General features: G+C 47.0%; 1 protein-coding gene across 3 annotated transcripts in view; it reads left to right on the top strand.

The window, feature by feature from the left end:
- Window positions 1-18,302, top strand: part of HECW2 (HECT, C2 and WW domain containing E3 ubiquitin protein ligase 2) — a 202,864-nt gene that overhangs the window by 4,940 nt on the left and 179,622 nt on the right. For all 3 annotated transcript variants that reach the window (XM_038749729.1, XM_038749728.1, XM_038749730.1), the window contains exon 2: window positions 14,945-15,229. In XM_038749729.1, the coding sequence (XP_038605657.1) occupies window positions 14,962-15,229 (268 nt within the window). In that variant the 5' untranslated portion in view covers window positions 14,945-14,961. The remainder of the gene's footprint in view (window positions 1-14,944; window positions 15,230-18,302) is intronic.

Below are 18,302 nucleotides of genomic sequence, written 5' to 3'. Positions count from 1 at the left end.
GACAGCCTGATCACCTCGTAAACTCCCCAGCGCTTAGAACAGTGCTTTGCATCATCATCATCATCATCATCAATCGTATTTATTGAGCGCTTACTATGTGCAGAGCACTGGACTAAGCGCTCGGGAAGTACAAATTGGCAACATATAGAGACAGTCCCTACCCAACAGTGGGCTCACAGTCTAAAAGGGGGAGACAGAGAACAAAACCAAACATACTAACAAAATAAAATAAATAAAAAAATAAAATAAATAAAAAAAATAAATATAGCGCTCAATAAATACGATTGATGATGATGATGATGCAAAGGGGAGACAGAGAACATAGTAAGCGATTAATGAATGCCATTATTATTATTATTATTCTATCCCACCTCCGCCACTTGCCTGCTGGGTGACCTTGGGCAAGTCACTGCACTTCTCTGGGCCTCAGTTCCCTCATCTGTAAAATGGGGATTGAGACTGTGAGCCCCATGTGGGACTGAGACTGTGTCCAACCTGATTATCTTGATTCTATCCCCAGCACTTAGAGCAGCGCTTGGCACATAGTAAGCGCTTAGCAGGTACCACAATTATTATTAATCCGGCGACAATTTCAATCCACCGGTAGCGTTTGAGTACTTTGCCGAGCAGTAGGGAGAAGACAATAGGGTTAGAAGACGCGATCTCCGCTCCCGAGGAGTGTCCAGTGTACTGCGTGCGGAGCGCTGTACTAAGCACTTGGGAAAGCACAAAACAGGAATAAAGAGAGGTAATCCCTGCCCGCCTCGGAAGGAGGGGAGGCAGAAATCAAAACAAGTCGACAGGCGTCGATATAAATAAATAGAATTATAGCACGTAAGCGGTGCGGGGCCGGGAGGGGAGATTCATTCATTCAATCATATTTATTGAGCGCTTACTGTGTGCAGAGCACTGGACTAAGCGCAAGTCGGGGCGACGCCGAAGGGAGTGGGAAAAGAGGAAAGGAGGGCGCAGTCCGGGAAGGCTTCCTGGAGGAAATGGGCCTTCAGTAGGGCTTTGAAGGGAGGAAGAGGAATTGCAGCGTGGCTCAGTGGAAAGAGCCCGGGCTTTGGAGTCAGAGGTCATGGGTTCAAATCCAGGCTCCGCCACTTGTCAGCCGTGGGACTTGGGGCAAGTCACTTCACTTCTCTGGGCCTCGGTTCCCACATCTGGAAAATGGGGATGAAGACTGGGAGCCCCCCGTGGGACAACCTGATGATCTTGTATCCTCCCCAGCGCTTAGAACAGTGCTTTGCACATAGTAAGCGCTTTACAAATACCATTATTGTTATTATTTGAGGAGGGAGGGCATTCCAGGCTGGAGGTGGGACGCGGGCCGGGGGTCGACGGCGAGACGGGCGAGATCGAGGCCGGGGAAGATGATTAGCACCAGAGGAGCCAAGTGGGTGTGCAGAGCAGTGTACTGAGCGCTTGGGAGAGGGCGGTGGTGTTAATAGACGTCCTCAAGGAGCTTCCAGTCTGCTGCGTTTGGGAGAGGACAGTAGAGTTAGTAATTGCAGTACAGCGCATAGTAAGTGTAGAGCAGTGTATTATGCGCTTGGGAGGGTCCAGTAGAGGTACTATTCATTCATTCATTCATTCATTCAATTGTATTTATTGAGCGCTTACTGTGTGCAGAGCACCATACTAAGCGCTTGGGAAGTCCAAGTTGGCAACATAGAGCAACATAGAGAAGCAGCGTGGCTCAGTGGAAAAAAGCCCGGGCTTTGGAGTCAGAGGTCATGGGTTCAAATGCCGGCTCCGCCACTTGTCAGCTGTGTGACTTTGGGCAAGTCACTTCACTTCTCTGTGCCTCAGTTCCCTCATCTGTAAAATGGGGATGAAGACTGTGAGCCCCCACGTGGGACAACCGCCTCACCTTGTATCCCCCCAGCGCTTAGAACAGTGCTTGGCACGTAGTAAGCGCTTAATAAATGCCATCGTCATCATAGAGAGACGGTCCCTACCCAACAGCGGGCTCACAGTCTAGAAGGGGGAGACAGAAAACAATACAAAACATATTAACAAAATAAAATGAATAGAATAAATGTGTACAAATAAAATAGAGTAATAAATCCGCACAAACATCTATACATCTATACAGGTGCTGTGGGGAGGGGAAGGAGGTCAGGCGGGGGGGATGGGGAGGAGGGGGAGAATAATAATAATGATGGCTTTTATTAAGCGCTTACTAGGTGCAAAGCACTGTTCTAAGCGCTGGGGTGTCCTCTCATTCATTCATTCATTCATTCAATCGCATTTATTGAGTGTTTACTGTGTGCAGAGCACTGGACTAAGCGCTTGGGAAGTACAAGTCGGCAACATCTAGAGACGGTCCCTACCCGACAGCGGGCGCACAGTCTAGAAGAAGGAGACAGACAACAAAACAAAACATATTAACAAAATAAAATAAACAGAATAAATATGTACAAGTAAAATAAATAAATAGAGTAATAAATCCGTACAAACATCTATAAATATATACAGGTGCTGTGGGGAGGGGAAGGAGGGGGAGAATAATAGTAATGATGGCATTTATTAAGCGCTTACTAGGTGCAAAGCACTGTTTTAAGCGCAGGGGTGTCATTCATTCATTCAGTCGTATTTATTTATTCATTCACTCATTCAATCGCATTTATTGAACGCTTACTGTGTGCAGAGCACTGGACTAAGCACTTGGGAAGTACAAGTTGGTAACATCTAGAGACGGTCCCTACCCAACAGCGGGCTCACAGTCTAGAAGGGGGAGATAAGAGAACAAAACCAAACATATTAACAAAATAAAATAAATAGAATAAATATGTACAAATAAAATAAATAAATAAATCGAGTAATAAATCCGTACAAACATCTATACATATGTACAGGTGCTGTGGGGAGTGGAAGGAGGTAAGGCAGGGGGGATGGGGAGGAGGGGGAGAATAATAATAATACTGATGGCATTTATTAAGCGCTTACTAGGTGCAAAGCACTGTTGTAAGCGCTGGGGTGTCCCCTCCATTCATTCATTCATTCAATCGTATTTATTGAGCGCTTATTGTGTGCAGAGCACTGTACTAAGCGCTTGGGAAGTACAAGTTGGCAACATATAGAGACGGTCCCTAGCCAACAGCGGGCTCACAGTGTAGAAGGGGGATACAGACGACAAAACAAAACATATTAACCAAATAAAATAAATAGAATAAATATGTACAAATGAAACAAATCAATAAATAGAGTAATAAATCCGTACAAACATATACACATTTATACAGGTGCTGTGGGGAGGGGAAGGAGGTCAGGCGCGGGGGGATGTTGAGGAGGGGGAGAATAATAATAATGATGGCTTTTATTAAGCACTCACTATGTGCAAAGCACTGTTCTAAGCGCTGTGGTGTCCCCTCCATTCATTCATTCATTCAATCGTATTTATTGAGCGCTTATTGTGTGCAGAGCACTGTACTAAGCGCTTGGGAAGTACAAGTTGGCAACATATAGAGACGGTCCCTACCCAACAGCGGGCTCACAGTCTAGAAGGGGGAGAGAGACGACAAAACAAAACATATTAACAAAATAAAATAAATAGAATAAATATTTACAAGATAAATAGAGTAATAAATGTGTTCAAACATATATACATATATATATATAGGTGCTGTGGGGAGGGGAAGGAGGGCAGGCGGGGGGGATGTTGAGGAGGGGGAGAATAATAATAATGATGGCATTTATTAAAAGCTTACTATGTGCAAAGCACTGTTGTAAGCACTGGGGTGTCCCCTCATTCATTCATTCATTCATTCAGTCATATTTATTGAGCGCTTACTGTGTGCAGAGCACTGGACTAAGCGCTTGGGAAGTCCAAGTTGGCAACATCTAGAGACGGTCCCTACCCAACAGCGGGCTCACAGTCTAGGAGGGGGAGACAGAGGACAAAACACAACATATTAACAAAATAAAATAAATAGAATAAATATGTACAAATAAAATACATTCATTCATTCATTCAACTGTATTTATTGAGCGCTTACTGTGTGCAGAGCGCTGGACTAAGCGCTTCGGAAGTCCAAGTCGGCAACATGTAGAGACGGTCCCTACCCAACAACGGGCTCACAGTCTAGAAGTGGGAGACAGACGACCAAACAAAACATATTAACAAAATAAACGGAATAAATATGTACAAATAAAATAAATCAATAAATAGAGTAATAAATCCGTACAAACATCTATACATCTATACAGGTGCTGTGGGGAGGGGAAGGAGGTCAGGCGGGGGGGATGGGGAGGAGGGGGAGAATAATAGTAATGATGGCTTTTATTAAGCGATTACTAGGTGCAAAGCACTGTTGTAAGCGCTGGGGTGTCCCCTCATTCATTCATTCATTCAATCGTATTTATTGAGTGCTTACGGTGTGCAGAGCACTGGACTAAGCGCTTGGGAAGTCCAGGTTGGCAGCATATAGAGACGGTCCCTACCCAACAGCGGCCTCACAGTCTAGAAGGGGGGAGACAGACAACAAAACAAAACATATTAACAAAATAAAATAAATAGAATAAATATGTACAAGAGAAATAGAGTATTAAATCTGTACAAACATCTATACATCTATACAGGTGCTGTGGGGAGGGGAAGGACGTCAGGCGGGGGGGCTGGGGAGGAGGGGGAGAATAATAATAATAATGATGGCATTTATTAAGCGCTTACTAGGTGCAAAGCACTGTTGTAAGCACGGGGTGTCCCCTCATTCATTCTTTCAGTCGTATTTATTGAGCGCTTACTGTGTGCAGAGCACTGGACTAAGCGCTTGGGAAGTCCAAGTTAGTACAGTGCTCTGCACACAGTAAGCGCTCAATAAATACTATTGATGAAGTTGGCAACATCTAGAGACGGTCCCTACCCAACAGCGGGCTCACAGTCTAGGAGGGGGAGAGAGACGACAAAACAAAACATATTAACAAAATAAAATAAGTAGAATAAATATGTACAAGTAAAATAAGTAAATAAATAGAGTAATAAATACGCACGAACATATATACATATAACAAACATATCTACATATAACAAACATATACATATAACAAACTTATATACATATAACAAACATGTATACATATAACAAACATATATACATATAACAAGCATATATACCTATAACAAACATATATACATATAAATCCATTTTGATTTATGCATTTATCCATTTTGATGGTATTGACACTGTGCGCCTATAATTCTGTTTATCCATTTTGATGGTATTGAGGCCTGTCTACTTGTTTTGTTGTCTGTCTCGCCCTTCTAGCCTGTGAGCCCGTTGTTGGGTAGGGACCGTCTCTATCTGTTGCCCAATTGTGCTTTCCAAGCGCTTAGTAATAATAATAATGATAATAATCATCATAATAATAATAATAACAATAATAATAATGGCATTTTTAAGCGCTTACTATGTGCCAAGCACTGTTCTAAGCCATGGGGAGGATACAAGGTGATCAGGTTGTCCCCCGGTGGGGCTCCCAGTCTTCATCCCCATTTTCCAGACGAGGGAACTGAGGCCCAGAGAAGTGACTTGCCCAAAGTCACCCAGCTGACAAGAGGCGGAGCCGGGATTCGAACCCACGACCTCTGACTCCCAAGCCCGGGCTCTTTCCACTGAGCCACGCTGCTTCTCTTGTCCAGTGCTCTGCACACAGTAAGCGCTCAATAAAGACGATTGAATGAATGAATGAGCGCTCGGGTAGATACGGACAGTGCTTGGCACATAGTAAGCGCTTAACAAATACCATCATTTTTATTATTATTATCATCCGAGCAAATCAGGTTGGACTTGATCCCTGTCCACCGTGGGGCTCCCAGTCTTCATCCCCAGTCAGCTGTGTGACTTTGGGCAAGTCACTTCACTTCTCTGGGCCTCAGTTCCCTCATCTGGAAAATGGGGATGAAGACTGGGAGCCCCCCGTGGGACAACCTGATCACCTTGTATAATGGTATCTGTTAAGCGCTTACTATGTGCAAAGCACTGTTCTAAGCGCTGGAGAGGTTACAAGGTAAACAGATTGTCCCCCCGGGGAGCCTCACAGTTTTCATCCCCATTTTCCAGATGAGGGAACTGAGGCCCAGAGAAATGAAGCCACTTCTCATAATAATCGTATTTGTTAAGGGCTGACTATGTGCCAAGCACTGTTCTAAGCACTGGGGGAGATACAAGTTAACAGGTTGTCCCCCGTGGGGCTCACGGTGTTCATCCCCATTTTCCAGATGAGGTCACCGAGGCCCAGAGAAGCGAAGTGACTGGCCCAAAGTCACCCAGCTGACAAGCGGCGGAGCCGGGATTCGAACCCGCGGCCTCGGACTCCCAAGCCCGGGCCCTTTCCACTGAGCCATGCTGCTTCTCTGTAGTAATAGTAATAATAATAATAATGATGATGGTATTTGTTAAGCACTTAGTATCTGCTCTAAGCGTTGGGGGGAGGATCCCAGCCGCAGCGTGAGAAGCAGCGTGGCTCAGTGGGAAGAGCCTGGGCTTGGGAGTCCGAGGTTGTGGGTTCTAATCCCGCCCGCGCCGCTTGTCAGCTGTGTGACTTTGGGCAACTCACTTAACTTCTCTGGGCCTCAGTCCCCTCATCTGTCAAATGGGGATGAAGACTGGGAGCCCCCCCGTGGGACAACCTGATCACCTTGTATAATGATATTTGTTAAGCGCTTACTATGTGCAAAGCACTGTTCTAAGCGCTGGGGGAGATACAAGGTAAACAGGTTGTCCCGCCGGGGATCCTCACCGTTTTAATCCCCATTTTCCAGATGAGGGAACTGAGGCCCAGAGTGACTTGCCCAAAGTCACAGAGCTAACAGTTGGCGGAGTCGGGATTTGAACCCAGGACCTCTGACTCCAAAGCCCGGGCTCTTTCCACCGAGCCACGCTGCTTCTCATATCTCCCCCCAGCACTTAGAACAGTACCTGGCACGTAGTAAGCGCTTTACAAATACTGTAATTATTAATTATTTCCAGACTGTGAGCCCACTGTTGGGTAGGGACCGTCTCTCTATGTTGCCAGCTTGTACTTCCCCAGCACTTAGTACAGTGCTCTGCACACAGTAAGCGCTCAATAAATACGATTGAATGAATGAATGAATGTTGGGTAGGGACCGTCTCTCTATGTTGCCAACTTGTACTTCCCAAGCGCTTAGTCCAGTGCTCTGCACACAGTAAGCACTCAATAAGTACGATTGAGTGAATGAATGAATGTTGGGTAGGGACCGTCTCTCTGTGTTGCCAACTTGTACTTCCCAAGCGCTTAGTCCAGTGCTCTGCACACAGTAAGCGCTCAATAAATATGATTGATGATGATGATATGTATTTATGTTTGTACATATTTATTACTCTATTTATTTTACTTGTACATATCTATTCTATTTATTTTATTTTGTTAATGTGTTTGGTTTTGTTCTCTGTCTCCCCCTTCTAGACTGTGAGCCCACTGTTGGGTAGGGACCGGCTCTAGATGTTGCCAACTTGGACTTCCCAAGCGCTTAGTCCAGTGCTCTGCACACAGTAAGCGCTCAATAAACACGATTGACTGATCGATTGATTGACTGTCTTTATATGTTGCCAACTTGTACTTCCCAAGCGCTTAGTACAGTGCTCTGCACTCAGTAAGCGCTCAATGAATACGAGTGATTGATTGATTGATTGACTGTCTCTATATGTTGCCAACTTGTACTTCCAAGCGCTTAGGACAGTGCTCTGCACACAGAAAGCGCTCAATAAATACGATTGATTGATTGATTGATTGACTGTCTCTATATGTTGCCAACTTGTACTTCCAAGCGCTTAGGACAGTGCTCTGCACACAGAAAGCGCTCAATAAATACGATTGATTGATTGATTGTCTCTATATGTTGCCAACTTGTACTTCCCAAGTGCTTAGTACAGTGCTCTGCACACAGTAAGCGCTCAATAAATACGATTGATTGATTGACTTCTTTTTGTTAAATGGTATCCGTTAAGCGAGTAATAATAATATTCTTAATCATTGTTCTTTTGCAGGATTTCTCAGGGAAGCCGGGATGGGGAGGGCCTCCAGGGAATTGTCGATTTTCCGGCTCAGTCCCGTTTGTTTGGCTCCGCGTCATCGTCCACTCGTCGGGTCATTTTTGGAAGGCGGGATGGGGCCGAGGCTATTGGAAAACCATTTAGGTGTCATTGAATTTCCCGATCGGCCTCCGGGGCAGGAAAACCGATCCCTGGATTCCTTCCAGACTGTGGCGGGGAAGAGTTCGCGGGCTCATCTCGGAGAACCGGCGTGGCCCGGTGGCTAGATCCTGGGAATCAGGGGTCGTGGGTTCAAATCCCGCTCTGCCCCTTGTCCTCCGTGTGACTTAGGGCGAGTCCCTTCACTTCTCTGGCCCTCGGTTCCCTCATCTGGAAAATGGGGATGAAGACTGTGAGCCCCCGCAGTGGGACAACCTGATCACCTTGTATCTACCCCAGCGCTTAGAACAGTGCTTGGCACATAGTAAGTGCTTAACAAATACCATCATCATTATTACTTAAGTGCTTCCTATGCATTAAGCACCCTTCTGAATGCTGGGGTGGATACAAGCTAATCGGGTTGGAGACAGGCCTCTCCCCCGTGGGGCTCACAGTCTTCATCCCCATTTTCCAGATGAGGGAACTGAGGCCCAGAGAAGTGAAGTGACTTGCCCAAAGTCACCCAGCTGACAAATGGCGGAGCCGGGATTTGAACCCACGACCTCTGACTCCCAAGCCCGGTCTCTTTCCACTAAGCCATGCTGCTCCTCACAAAAAAATAATGGCATTGGTTAAGCGCTTACTATGTGCCAAGCACTGTTCTAAGCACTGGGGAGGTTACAAGGTGATGAGGTTGTCCCACGGGGGGGGGGGTCCCAGTCTTCATCCCCATTTGACAGATGAGGGAACTGAGGCCCAGAGAAGTGAAGTGACTTTTTATTTTTTTATAATGGCATTTATTAAGCGCTTACTATGTGCAAAGCCCTGTTCTAAGCGCTGGGGAGGTTACGAGGTGATCAGGTTGTCCCACGGGGGCAATAATAATAATAATGGCATTTGTTAAGTGCTTACTTAACAAATGGCATTTGTTATGTGCCAAGCACTGTTCTAAGCGCTGGGGAGGTTACAAGGAGATCAGGCTGTCCCATGTGGGGCTCACAGTCTTCATCCCCATTTTACAGATGAGGGAACTGAGGCCCAGAGAAGTGAAGTGACTTGTCCAAGGTCGCACAGCTGGCATGTGGCGGAGGCGGGATTCGAACCCACGACCTCTGACTCCCAAGCCCGGGCTCTATCCACTGAGCCACGCTGCTTCTCTTAAACTAGCGACCTTCTTCTTCTACGAGAGAGGCTGACGCACGTTGGAGGCTCCTCGACGCCGACACATTAATCAGGAGGCAATTTTTCCATCATTATTCATTCGATCGTATTTATTGAGCACTTACTGTGTGCAGAGCACTGTACTAAGCGCTTGGGAAGTCCAAGTCATTAGCCATCGAGGTTTCTTTTCCACGACTCGCTCCTTTGGGAAGCGGGCGGTTGATTTTAATTCGATTCCCGAAAAGAGCCTTTTTGCCAAGAGAGACGGGAAATGGTTTAAGGGAATGAAAACTCATCAGGTTACCCTTCACAAGGAAATTTCAAAAAATAAAATTTACACACGAAGAAGCGCCCCGGACCCGTTAACGGAAGACGGGCCACGTCGAGCGGCGATTTGGGAAGAATATTTTCTGTTATCGGGCCGGAAACACAAGTTTAGGCCTTTGTGGGCAGGAATCATGCGTTTGTTCAATTTGGGGTGGTTTTTTGGTGGCATTTCATAATAATGATGGCATTTGTTCAGTTTGGGGTGTTTTATTGTGGTATTTCTTAATAGTGGTGGTGTTTGTTCAGTTTGGGGTGTTTCATTGTGGCATTTCATAATAATGGTGGCATTTGTTCAGTTTGGGGTGGCTTTTTGGTGGCATTTCATAATAATGGTGGCATTTGTTCAGTTTGGGGTGGTTTTTTGGTGGCATTTCATAATAATGATGGCATTTGTTCAGTTTGGGGTGGTTTTTTGGTGGCATTCGTTCAGTTTGGGGTGTTTTATTGTGTTATTTCACAATAATGGTGGCGTTTGTTCAGTTTGGGGTGTTTTATTGTGGTATTTCATGATAATGGTGGCGTTTGTTCAGTTTGGGGTGGTTTTTTGGTGGCATTTCATACTAATGATAGCATTTGTTCAGTTTGGGATGGTTTTCTGGTGGCATTTCATAATAATGATGGCATTTGTTCAGTGTGGGGTGGTTTTTTGGTGGCATTTGTTCAGTTTGGGGTGGGTTTTTTTGGTGGCATTTCATAATAATGGTGGCATTTGTTCAGTTTGGGGTGTTTTATTGTGGTATTTCATAAAAATGGTGGCGTTTGTTCAGTTTGGGGTGTTTTTTGGTGGCATTTCATAATAATGATGGCATTTGTTCAGTTTGGGGTGTTTCATTGTGGTATTTCATAATAGTGGTGACATTTGTTCAGTTTGGGGTGGTTTTTTGGTGGCATTTCATAATAATGGTGGCGTTTGTTCAGTTTGGGGTGGTTTATTGTGGTTTTTCATAATGGTGGCGTTTGTTCCGTTTGGGGTGGTTTTTTTGGTGGCATTTCATAATAATGATGGCGTTTGTTCATTTTGGGGTGTTTTATTGTGGTATTTCATAATAGTGGTGGCGTTTGTTCAGTTTGGGGTGGTTTTTTGGTGGCATTTCGTTTTAATGGTGGCGTTTGTTCAGTTTGGGGTGCTTTATTGTGGTTTTTCATAATGGTGGTGTTTGTTCAGTTTGGGGTGTTTTTTTTGGTGGCATTTCATAATAATGGTGGCGTTTGTTCAGTTTGGGGTGGTTTTTTGTGGCATTTCATAATGGTGGCGTTTGTTCAGTTTGGGGTGGCTTTTTGGTGGCATTTCATAATAATGATGGCGTTCAGTTTGGGGTGGTTTTTTGGTGGCATTTCATAATAATGATGGCGTTTGTTCAGTTTGGAGTGTTTTTTTTGGTGGCATTTCATAATAATGATGGCGTTTGTTCAGTTTGGGGTGTTTTTTTGGTGGCATTTCATAATGATGGCGTTTGTTTAGTTTGGGGTGGTTTTTTGGTGGCATTTCATAGTAATGAAGGTGTTTGTTCTGTTTGGGGTGTTTCTTTGGTGGTATTTCATAATAATGGTGGCGTTTGTTCAGTTTGGGGTGTTTTATGGTGGTAATTCATAATAATGGCATTTGTTCAGTTTGGAGTGGTTTTTTGGTGGCATTTCATAATAATGGTGGCATTTGTTCAGTTTGGGGTGGTTTTTTGGTGGCATTTCATAATAATGATGGCGTTTGCTCAGTTTGGGGTGGTTTTTTGGTGGCATTTCATAATAATGAAGGCGTTTGTTCAGTTCGGGGTGGTTTTTTGGTGGCATTTCATAATAATGGTGGTGTTTGTTCAGTTTGGGGTGTTTTATTGTGGTATTTCATAATAATGATGGCATTTGTTCAGTTTGGGGTGGTTTTTTGGTAGCGTGGCTCAGTGGAAAGAGGCCAGGCTTCGGAGTCAGAGGACGTGGGTTCGAATCCCGACTCCGCCACTTGTCAGCTGTGTGACTTTGGACAAGTCGCTTCACTTCTCTGTGCCTCAGTGACCTCATCTGGAAAATGGGGATGAAGACTGTGAGCCCCCCGGGGGACAACCTGGTCACCTTGTAACCTCCCCAGCGCTTAGAACAGGGCTTGGCACATAGTAAGCGCTTAACAAGTACCATCATTATTATTATTATTATTACCCAGTGCTTGGAACAGTGCTTGACATTCATTCATTCATTCATTCATTCATTCAGTCGTATTTATTGAGTGCTTACTGTGTGCGGAGCACTGTACTAAGTGCTTGGGAAGTACAAGTTGGCACATAGTATGCGCTTAACAAATACCACCATTATTATTATTATTATTTTCCTTGGTCGTTAGCACAGTCTTGCCCCATGATGCTCCATAAAGCGCATAACAAACACCATTATTGTTGCTGTTATTATTTTTAATAAATACCATTGCGGTTTTTAAAAAATGGTGTTTAAGTGCTTACTGTGTGCCAGGTACTGTATAGTAAGCACCCAACAGTCCCCACAGTCATTCATTCATTCAGTCGTATTGATTGAGAGCTTACTGTGTGCAGAGCACTGTACTAAGCGCTTGGAAAGTACAATTTGGCAACAGAGACGGTCCCTACCCAACAACAGCGTGTTTAGAAGCAGTGTGGCTCATTGGAAAGAGCCCGGGCTTTGGAGTCAGAGGTCATGGGTTCAAATCCCGGCTCCGCCAATTGTCAGCTGGGTGACTTTGGGCAAGTCACTTAATAATAATAATGATGGTATTTGTTAAGCGCTTACTATGTGCAAAGCACTGTTCTAAGCGCTGACTTCTCTGGGCCTCAGTTACCTCATCTGGAAAATGGGGATGAAGACGGTGAGCCCCCCGCGGGACATCCTGATCACCTTGTAACCTCTCCAGCACTTAGAACAGTGCTTGGCACATAGTAAGCGCTTAATAAATTCTATTATCATTATTAACAACAGCACTTAGAACAGTGCTCAGCACTTAGAACAGTGCTTTGCACATAGTAAGTGCTTAATAAATGCTATTATCATTATTAACAACAGCGCTTAGAACAGTGCTCAGCACTTAGAATAGTTCTTTGCACATAGTAAGCGCTTAATAAATGCCATCATTATTATTAACAACGGGCTCACAGTCTAGAAGGGGAAGACAGACAACAAAACAAAACATGGAGACAGGTGTCAATAGCATCAATAGAAATAAATAGAATTATAATGATAATAATAATGATGGTATTTGTTAAGCGCTTACTACGTATCAAGCACTGTTCTAAGCGCTGGGGTGGAGACAAGGTGATCAGGTTGTCCCCCGTGGGGCTCACAGCCTTCCCCCCCATTTTCCAGATGAGGTCACCGAGGCCCAGAGAACAATATTAATAATGATGGCATTTATTAAGTGCTTACTATGTGCAAAGCACTGTTCTAAGCGCTGGGCAGGTTACAAGGTGATCAGGTTGTCCCAACGGGGGGCTCACAGTCTTAATCCCCATTTTACAGATGAGGGAACGGAGGCCCAGAGATGTGAAGCGACCTGCCCAAAGTTACACAGCTGACAAGTGGCGGAGTCGGGATTTGAACCCACGACCTCTGACTCCCAAGCCCGGGCTCTTTCCACTGAGCCACGCTGCTTCTCAATCAGCGATATAACAATCTTCGAGTCATGACTTCTAGACTGCGATCCCGCTGTTGGGTAGGGACCGGCTCTAGATGTTGCCAACTTGTACTTCCCAAGCGCTTAGTACAGTGCTCTGCACACAGTAAGCGCTCAATAAATACGATTGAATGAATTACAATCTTCAGCGGGCCCAAGGGCGGTGGTATTTTTCGGGCCTCCACCACGTGCGGAGCCTCGGACAGAGCGCATCGTCATCGTCGGGGAGTTTCCCATGAGCCCCTGCAGCCTCCCGCCCATGTCTGCCGTGATTCCTCCTCATCAGGGAGTTTCCCATAATAATAATAATAATGATAATGGCATTTATTAATAGCTTACTATGCGCCAAGCACTGTTCTAAGCGCCGGAGAGATTACAAGGTGATCAGGTTGTCCCACGGGGGGCTCCCGGTCTTCATCCCCATTTGACAGATGAGGGAACTGAGGCCCAGAGAAGTCAAGTGACTTGTCCAAAGTCACACAGCTGACAAGCGGCGGAGCCGGAAGCCTCTGCGGCCTCCCGCCCATGTCCTCTCTGACTCCTCATCATTGGGGAGTTTCCCATGAGCCTCTGCGGCCTCCCGCCTGTATCCGCTCCATCTCCTCATCGTCGAGGAGTTTCCCATGAGCCTCTGCGGCCTCCCACCCATGTCCGCTCCATCTCCTCATCTTCGGGGAGTTTCCCATGAGCCTCTGCGGCCTCCTGCCCATGTCCGCTCTGATTCCTCATCATCAGGGAGTTTCCCATGAGCCTCTTTGGCCTCCCACCCATGTCCTCTCCATCTCCTCATCGTCGGGGAGTTTCTCATGAGCCTCTGCGGCCTCCCGCCCGTATCCGCTCCATCTCCTCATCGTCGGGGAGTTTCCCATGAGCCTCTGTGGCCTCCCGCCCATGTCCTCTCTGATTCCTCATCATCAGGGAGTTTCCCATGAGCCTCTGAGGCCTCCCGCCCGTGTCCTCTTTGACTCCTCATCGTCGGGGAGTTTCCTATGAGCCTCTGCGGCCTCCCACCCATGTCCGCTCCATCTCCTCATCGTTGGGGAGTTTCCCATGAGTCTCTGCGGCCTCTGCCCATGTCCGCTCCATCTCCTCATCATCTGGGAGTTTCCCATGAGCCTCTGCGGCCTCCCGCCCATGTCCGCTCCGACTCCTCATCATTGGGGAGTTTCCCGTGAGCCTCTGCGGCCTCCCTTCTGTATCCGCTCCATCTCCGCATCGTCGGGGAGTTTCCCATGAGCCTCTTTGGCCTCCCACCCATGTCCGCTCCATCTCCTCATCATCGGGGAGTTTCCTATGAGCCTCTGCGGCCTCCTGCCCATGTCCTCTCTCACTCCTCATCATCAGGGAGTTTCCTATGAGCCTCTGCGGCCTCCCGCCCGTGTCCTCTCTGACTCCTCATCATTGGGGAGTTTACCATAAGCCTCTGCGGCCTCCCGCCTGTATCCGCTCCATCTCCTCATCGTCGGGGAGTTTCTCATGAGCCTCTGCGGCCTCCCGCCTGTATCTGCTCCATCTCCTCATCGTCGGGGAGTTTCCTTTGAGCCTCTGCGGCCTCCCGCCCATGTCCGCTCCATCTCCAAATCGTCGGGGTGTTTCCTTTGACCCTCTGCGGCCTCCCACCCACGTCCGCCCCGACTCCTCATCATCTCTCTCTGTATCTTTCTCCCCTCAGGCCCAGCGGCGGGCACGATGGCCAGCCCATCCCGGGACCCCGGGACCCCCAGCCGCCGCCCGCGGAACCCCCGACTGCGCCACACGCTGAGCCCGGACCACCTGCCCAGCCCGCCCGGCCTGGCCCGGGCCAACAGCGACACCGACCTGGTCACGTCCGAGAGCCGGTCCAGCCTGACGGCCAGCAGGTCCGAGTACACCCTGGGCCAGCCCGAGAAGCTCATCATCTTCTGGGACATCAAGGAGGAGGTGGACCCCAGCGACTGGATCGGCCTCTACCACATCGGTGAGTCCGCCGGCCCCGGGGGACGGGACGGGGCTCGCTGCGGACGGCGGCGGTATATATTTATATATATTTGTATGTATTTATTACTCTATTTATTTATTTATTTATTTATCTTACTTGTACCTATCTATTCTATTCATTTTATTTTGTTAGTATGTTTGGTTCTGTTCTCTGTCTCCCCCTTCTAGACTGTGAGCCCGCTGTTGGGTAGGGACTGTCTCTATGTGTTGCCGACTTGGACTTCCCAAGCGCTTAGTCCAGTGCTCTGCACACAGTAAGCGCTCAATAAATAATAATAATAATAATAATAATGTTGGCATTTGTTAAGCGCTTACTATATGCAGAGCACTGTTCTAAGCGCTGGGGGGATACAAAGTGATCAGGTTGTCCCACGTGGGGCTCACAGTCCTAATCACCATTTTACAGATGAGGTAACTGAGGCTCAGAGAAGTTAAGTGACTTGTCCAAGGTTACACAGCAGATATGTGGTGGAGCCGGGATTCGAACCCATGACCTCTGACTCCAAAGCCCGGGCTCTTTCCACTGAGCCACGCTGCTTTGATTGATTGATTGATTGGAGACGCCATCCTGAGATGACACTTCTGAGAAGCGGCCTGGCTCAGTGGAAAGAGCCCGGGCTTGGGAGTCGGGGGTCCGTCATTCGTTTTCATGCAGTCAGCCGTCTTTTGCACATAGTAAGGGCTTAACCAATCAATCAGTCCTATTTATTGAGCACTTCCTGTGTGCAGAGCACTGGACTCAGCGCTTGGGAAGGACAAGTTGGCAACATCTAGTGACGGGCCCTATCCAACAGTGGGCTCACAGTCTAGAAGGGGGAGACAGGGAACAAAACCAACCATATTCTAAAAATAAAATAAATAGAATAGATATGTACAAGTAAAATAAATACATAGAGTAATCAATCAATCAATCGTATTTATTGAGCGCTTCCTGTGTGCAGAGCACTGGACTAAGCGCTTGGGAAGTCCAAGTTGGCAATGTCTAGAGACAGTCCCTACCCAACAGTGGGCTCACAGTCTAGAAGGGGGAGACAGGGAACAAAACCAAACATATTTACAAAATAAAATAAATAGAATAGATATGTACAAGTAAAATAAATAAATAAATAGAGTAATAAATATGTACAAACATATATAGGTATATATACAGGCTTAATAAATACCATCATTATTATTACTATTATTAATAATAATAATAATAATAATGGTGATGGTTTTCGTTAAGCACTTACTATGTGCAAAGCACTGTTCTAAGCGCTGGGGGGATACAAGGTGATCAGGTTGCCCCACGTGGGGCTCACAGTCTTCAAAGTACAGTGTTCTGCACACAGTAAGCGCTCAATAAATACGATTGAATGAATCCCCATTTTGCAGATGAGGGAACTGAGGCCCAGAGAAGTGAAGTGACTGGCCCAAAGTCACGCAGCCGACAAGTGGCAGAGCTGGAATTTGAACCCATGACCTCTGACTCCAAAGCCCGGGCTCTTTCCACTGAGCCACGCTATTATTATTATGTATACTAACTTTCCTGGACTCTCCCAAGCATGTCATTCATTTTCATTCATTGTCGTCTTTAGCACACAGTAAGCACTTAATAAATGCCATCATTATCATTACTATTATTATTAATAATAATAATGGTGATGGTTTTTGTTAAGCACTTACTATGTGCAAAGCACTGTTCTAAGCGCTGGGGGGATACAAGGTGATCAGGTTGTCCCACGTGGGGCTCACGGTCTTCATCCCCATTTTGCAGATGAGGGAACTGGGGCCCAGAGAAGTGAAGTGACTGGCCCAAAGTCACACAGCTGACAGTTGGCGGAGCCGGGATTTGAACCCATGACCTCTGACTCCAAATCCCGGACTCCTTCCACTGAGCCATGCTATTATTATCATCTATACTAACTTTACTGGACTCTCCCAAGCATGTCATTCATTTTCATTCATTCAGTCATCTTTAGCACATAGTAAGCGCTTAAGAAATGCCATCATTATTATTACTATTATTATTATTATCTATACTAACTTTACTGGACTCTTCCAAGCACGTCATTCATTTTCATTCATTCAGTCGTCTTTAGCACATAGTAAGCGCTTAATAAATGCCATCATTTATTTTGACACCTGTCCACATGTTTTGTTTTGTTGTCTGTGTCTCCCCTTCTAGCCTGTGAGCCCATCGTTGGGTAGGGACCGTCTCTAGATGTTGCCGACTTGGACTTCCCAAGCGCATAGCACAGTGCTCTGCACATAGTGAGCGCTCAATAAATACGATGGAACGAATGAATGCCCACCCTGAAAACCTCTGCCCACCTCTGCTAACTCCTGCGTGCCCCTGGCAACTCCTGCCTGCCTCTCTCCTTCTCTGTTCTCCCCTGTCTGCCCCGGACAACCTCTGACAAGCCCTGCCCACCTCGGTCCTCCTCTGCCCACACAATCTGTCAATCAATCGTATTGATTGAGCGCTTACTGTGTGCAGAGCACTGGACTAAGCGCTTGGGAAGTCCAAGTTGGCAACATATAGAGACAGTCCCTACCCAACAGTGGGCTCACAGTCTAGAAGTGGAGGTTCACTCCTGAGAACCCCTGACAAGTCCTGCCCACCTCTGCCCGCCCCTGTCTTTCTTTGCCCACCCTGGACAACCCCTGGCAACTCCTGTCTCCCTCTGTCCTTCCCCAGCCCACCCCTGATAACCTCTGACAAGTCCTGCCCACCTCTGCCCACCCCTGTCTTTCCTAGCCCACATCTGGCAACCCCTGGCATCTCCTGCCTTCCTCTGTCCTCCCCTGCCCACTCCGGACAACCCTAGACAAGCCCTGCCCACCTCTGCCCACCCCTGCCTTTCCTTGCCCTCCCCTGACAATCCCTGGCATCTCCTGCCTGCCTCTGCCCTCCCCTGCCCACCCCAATAACCCCTGACAATCCCTTCCCACCTCTGTCCACCGCTGTCTTTCCTTGCCCGCCTCGGACAACCCCTGGCAACTCCTGTCTTCCTCTGTCCTTCCCCAGCCCACCCCTGCTAACCCCTGGCAAGCCCTGCCCCCTCTGTCCA

Source organism: Tachyglossus aculeatus, chromosome 7 (genome assembly GCF_015852505.1).
Source record: "Tachyglossus aculeatus isolate mTacAcu1 chromosome 7, mTacAcu1.pri, whole genome shotgun sequence".
In the NCBI taxonomy this organism is placed as follows: domain Eukaryota; kingdom Metazoa; phylum Chordata; class Mammalia; order Monotremata; family Tachyglossidae; genus Tachyglossus; species Tachyglossus aculeatus.
Note: the sequence above shows the minus strand (reverse complement) of the source record. Positions and strands in the feature narration are given on the sequence as shown.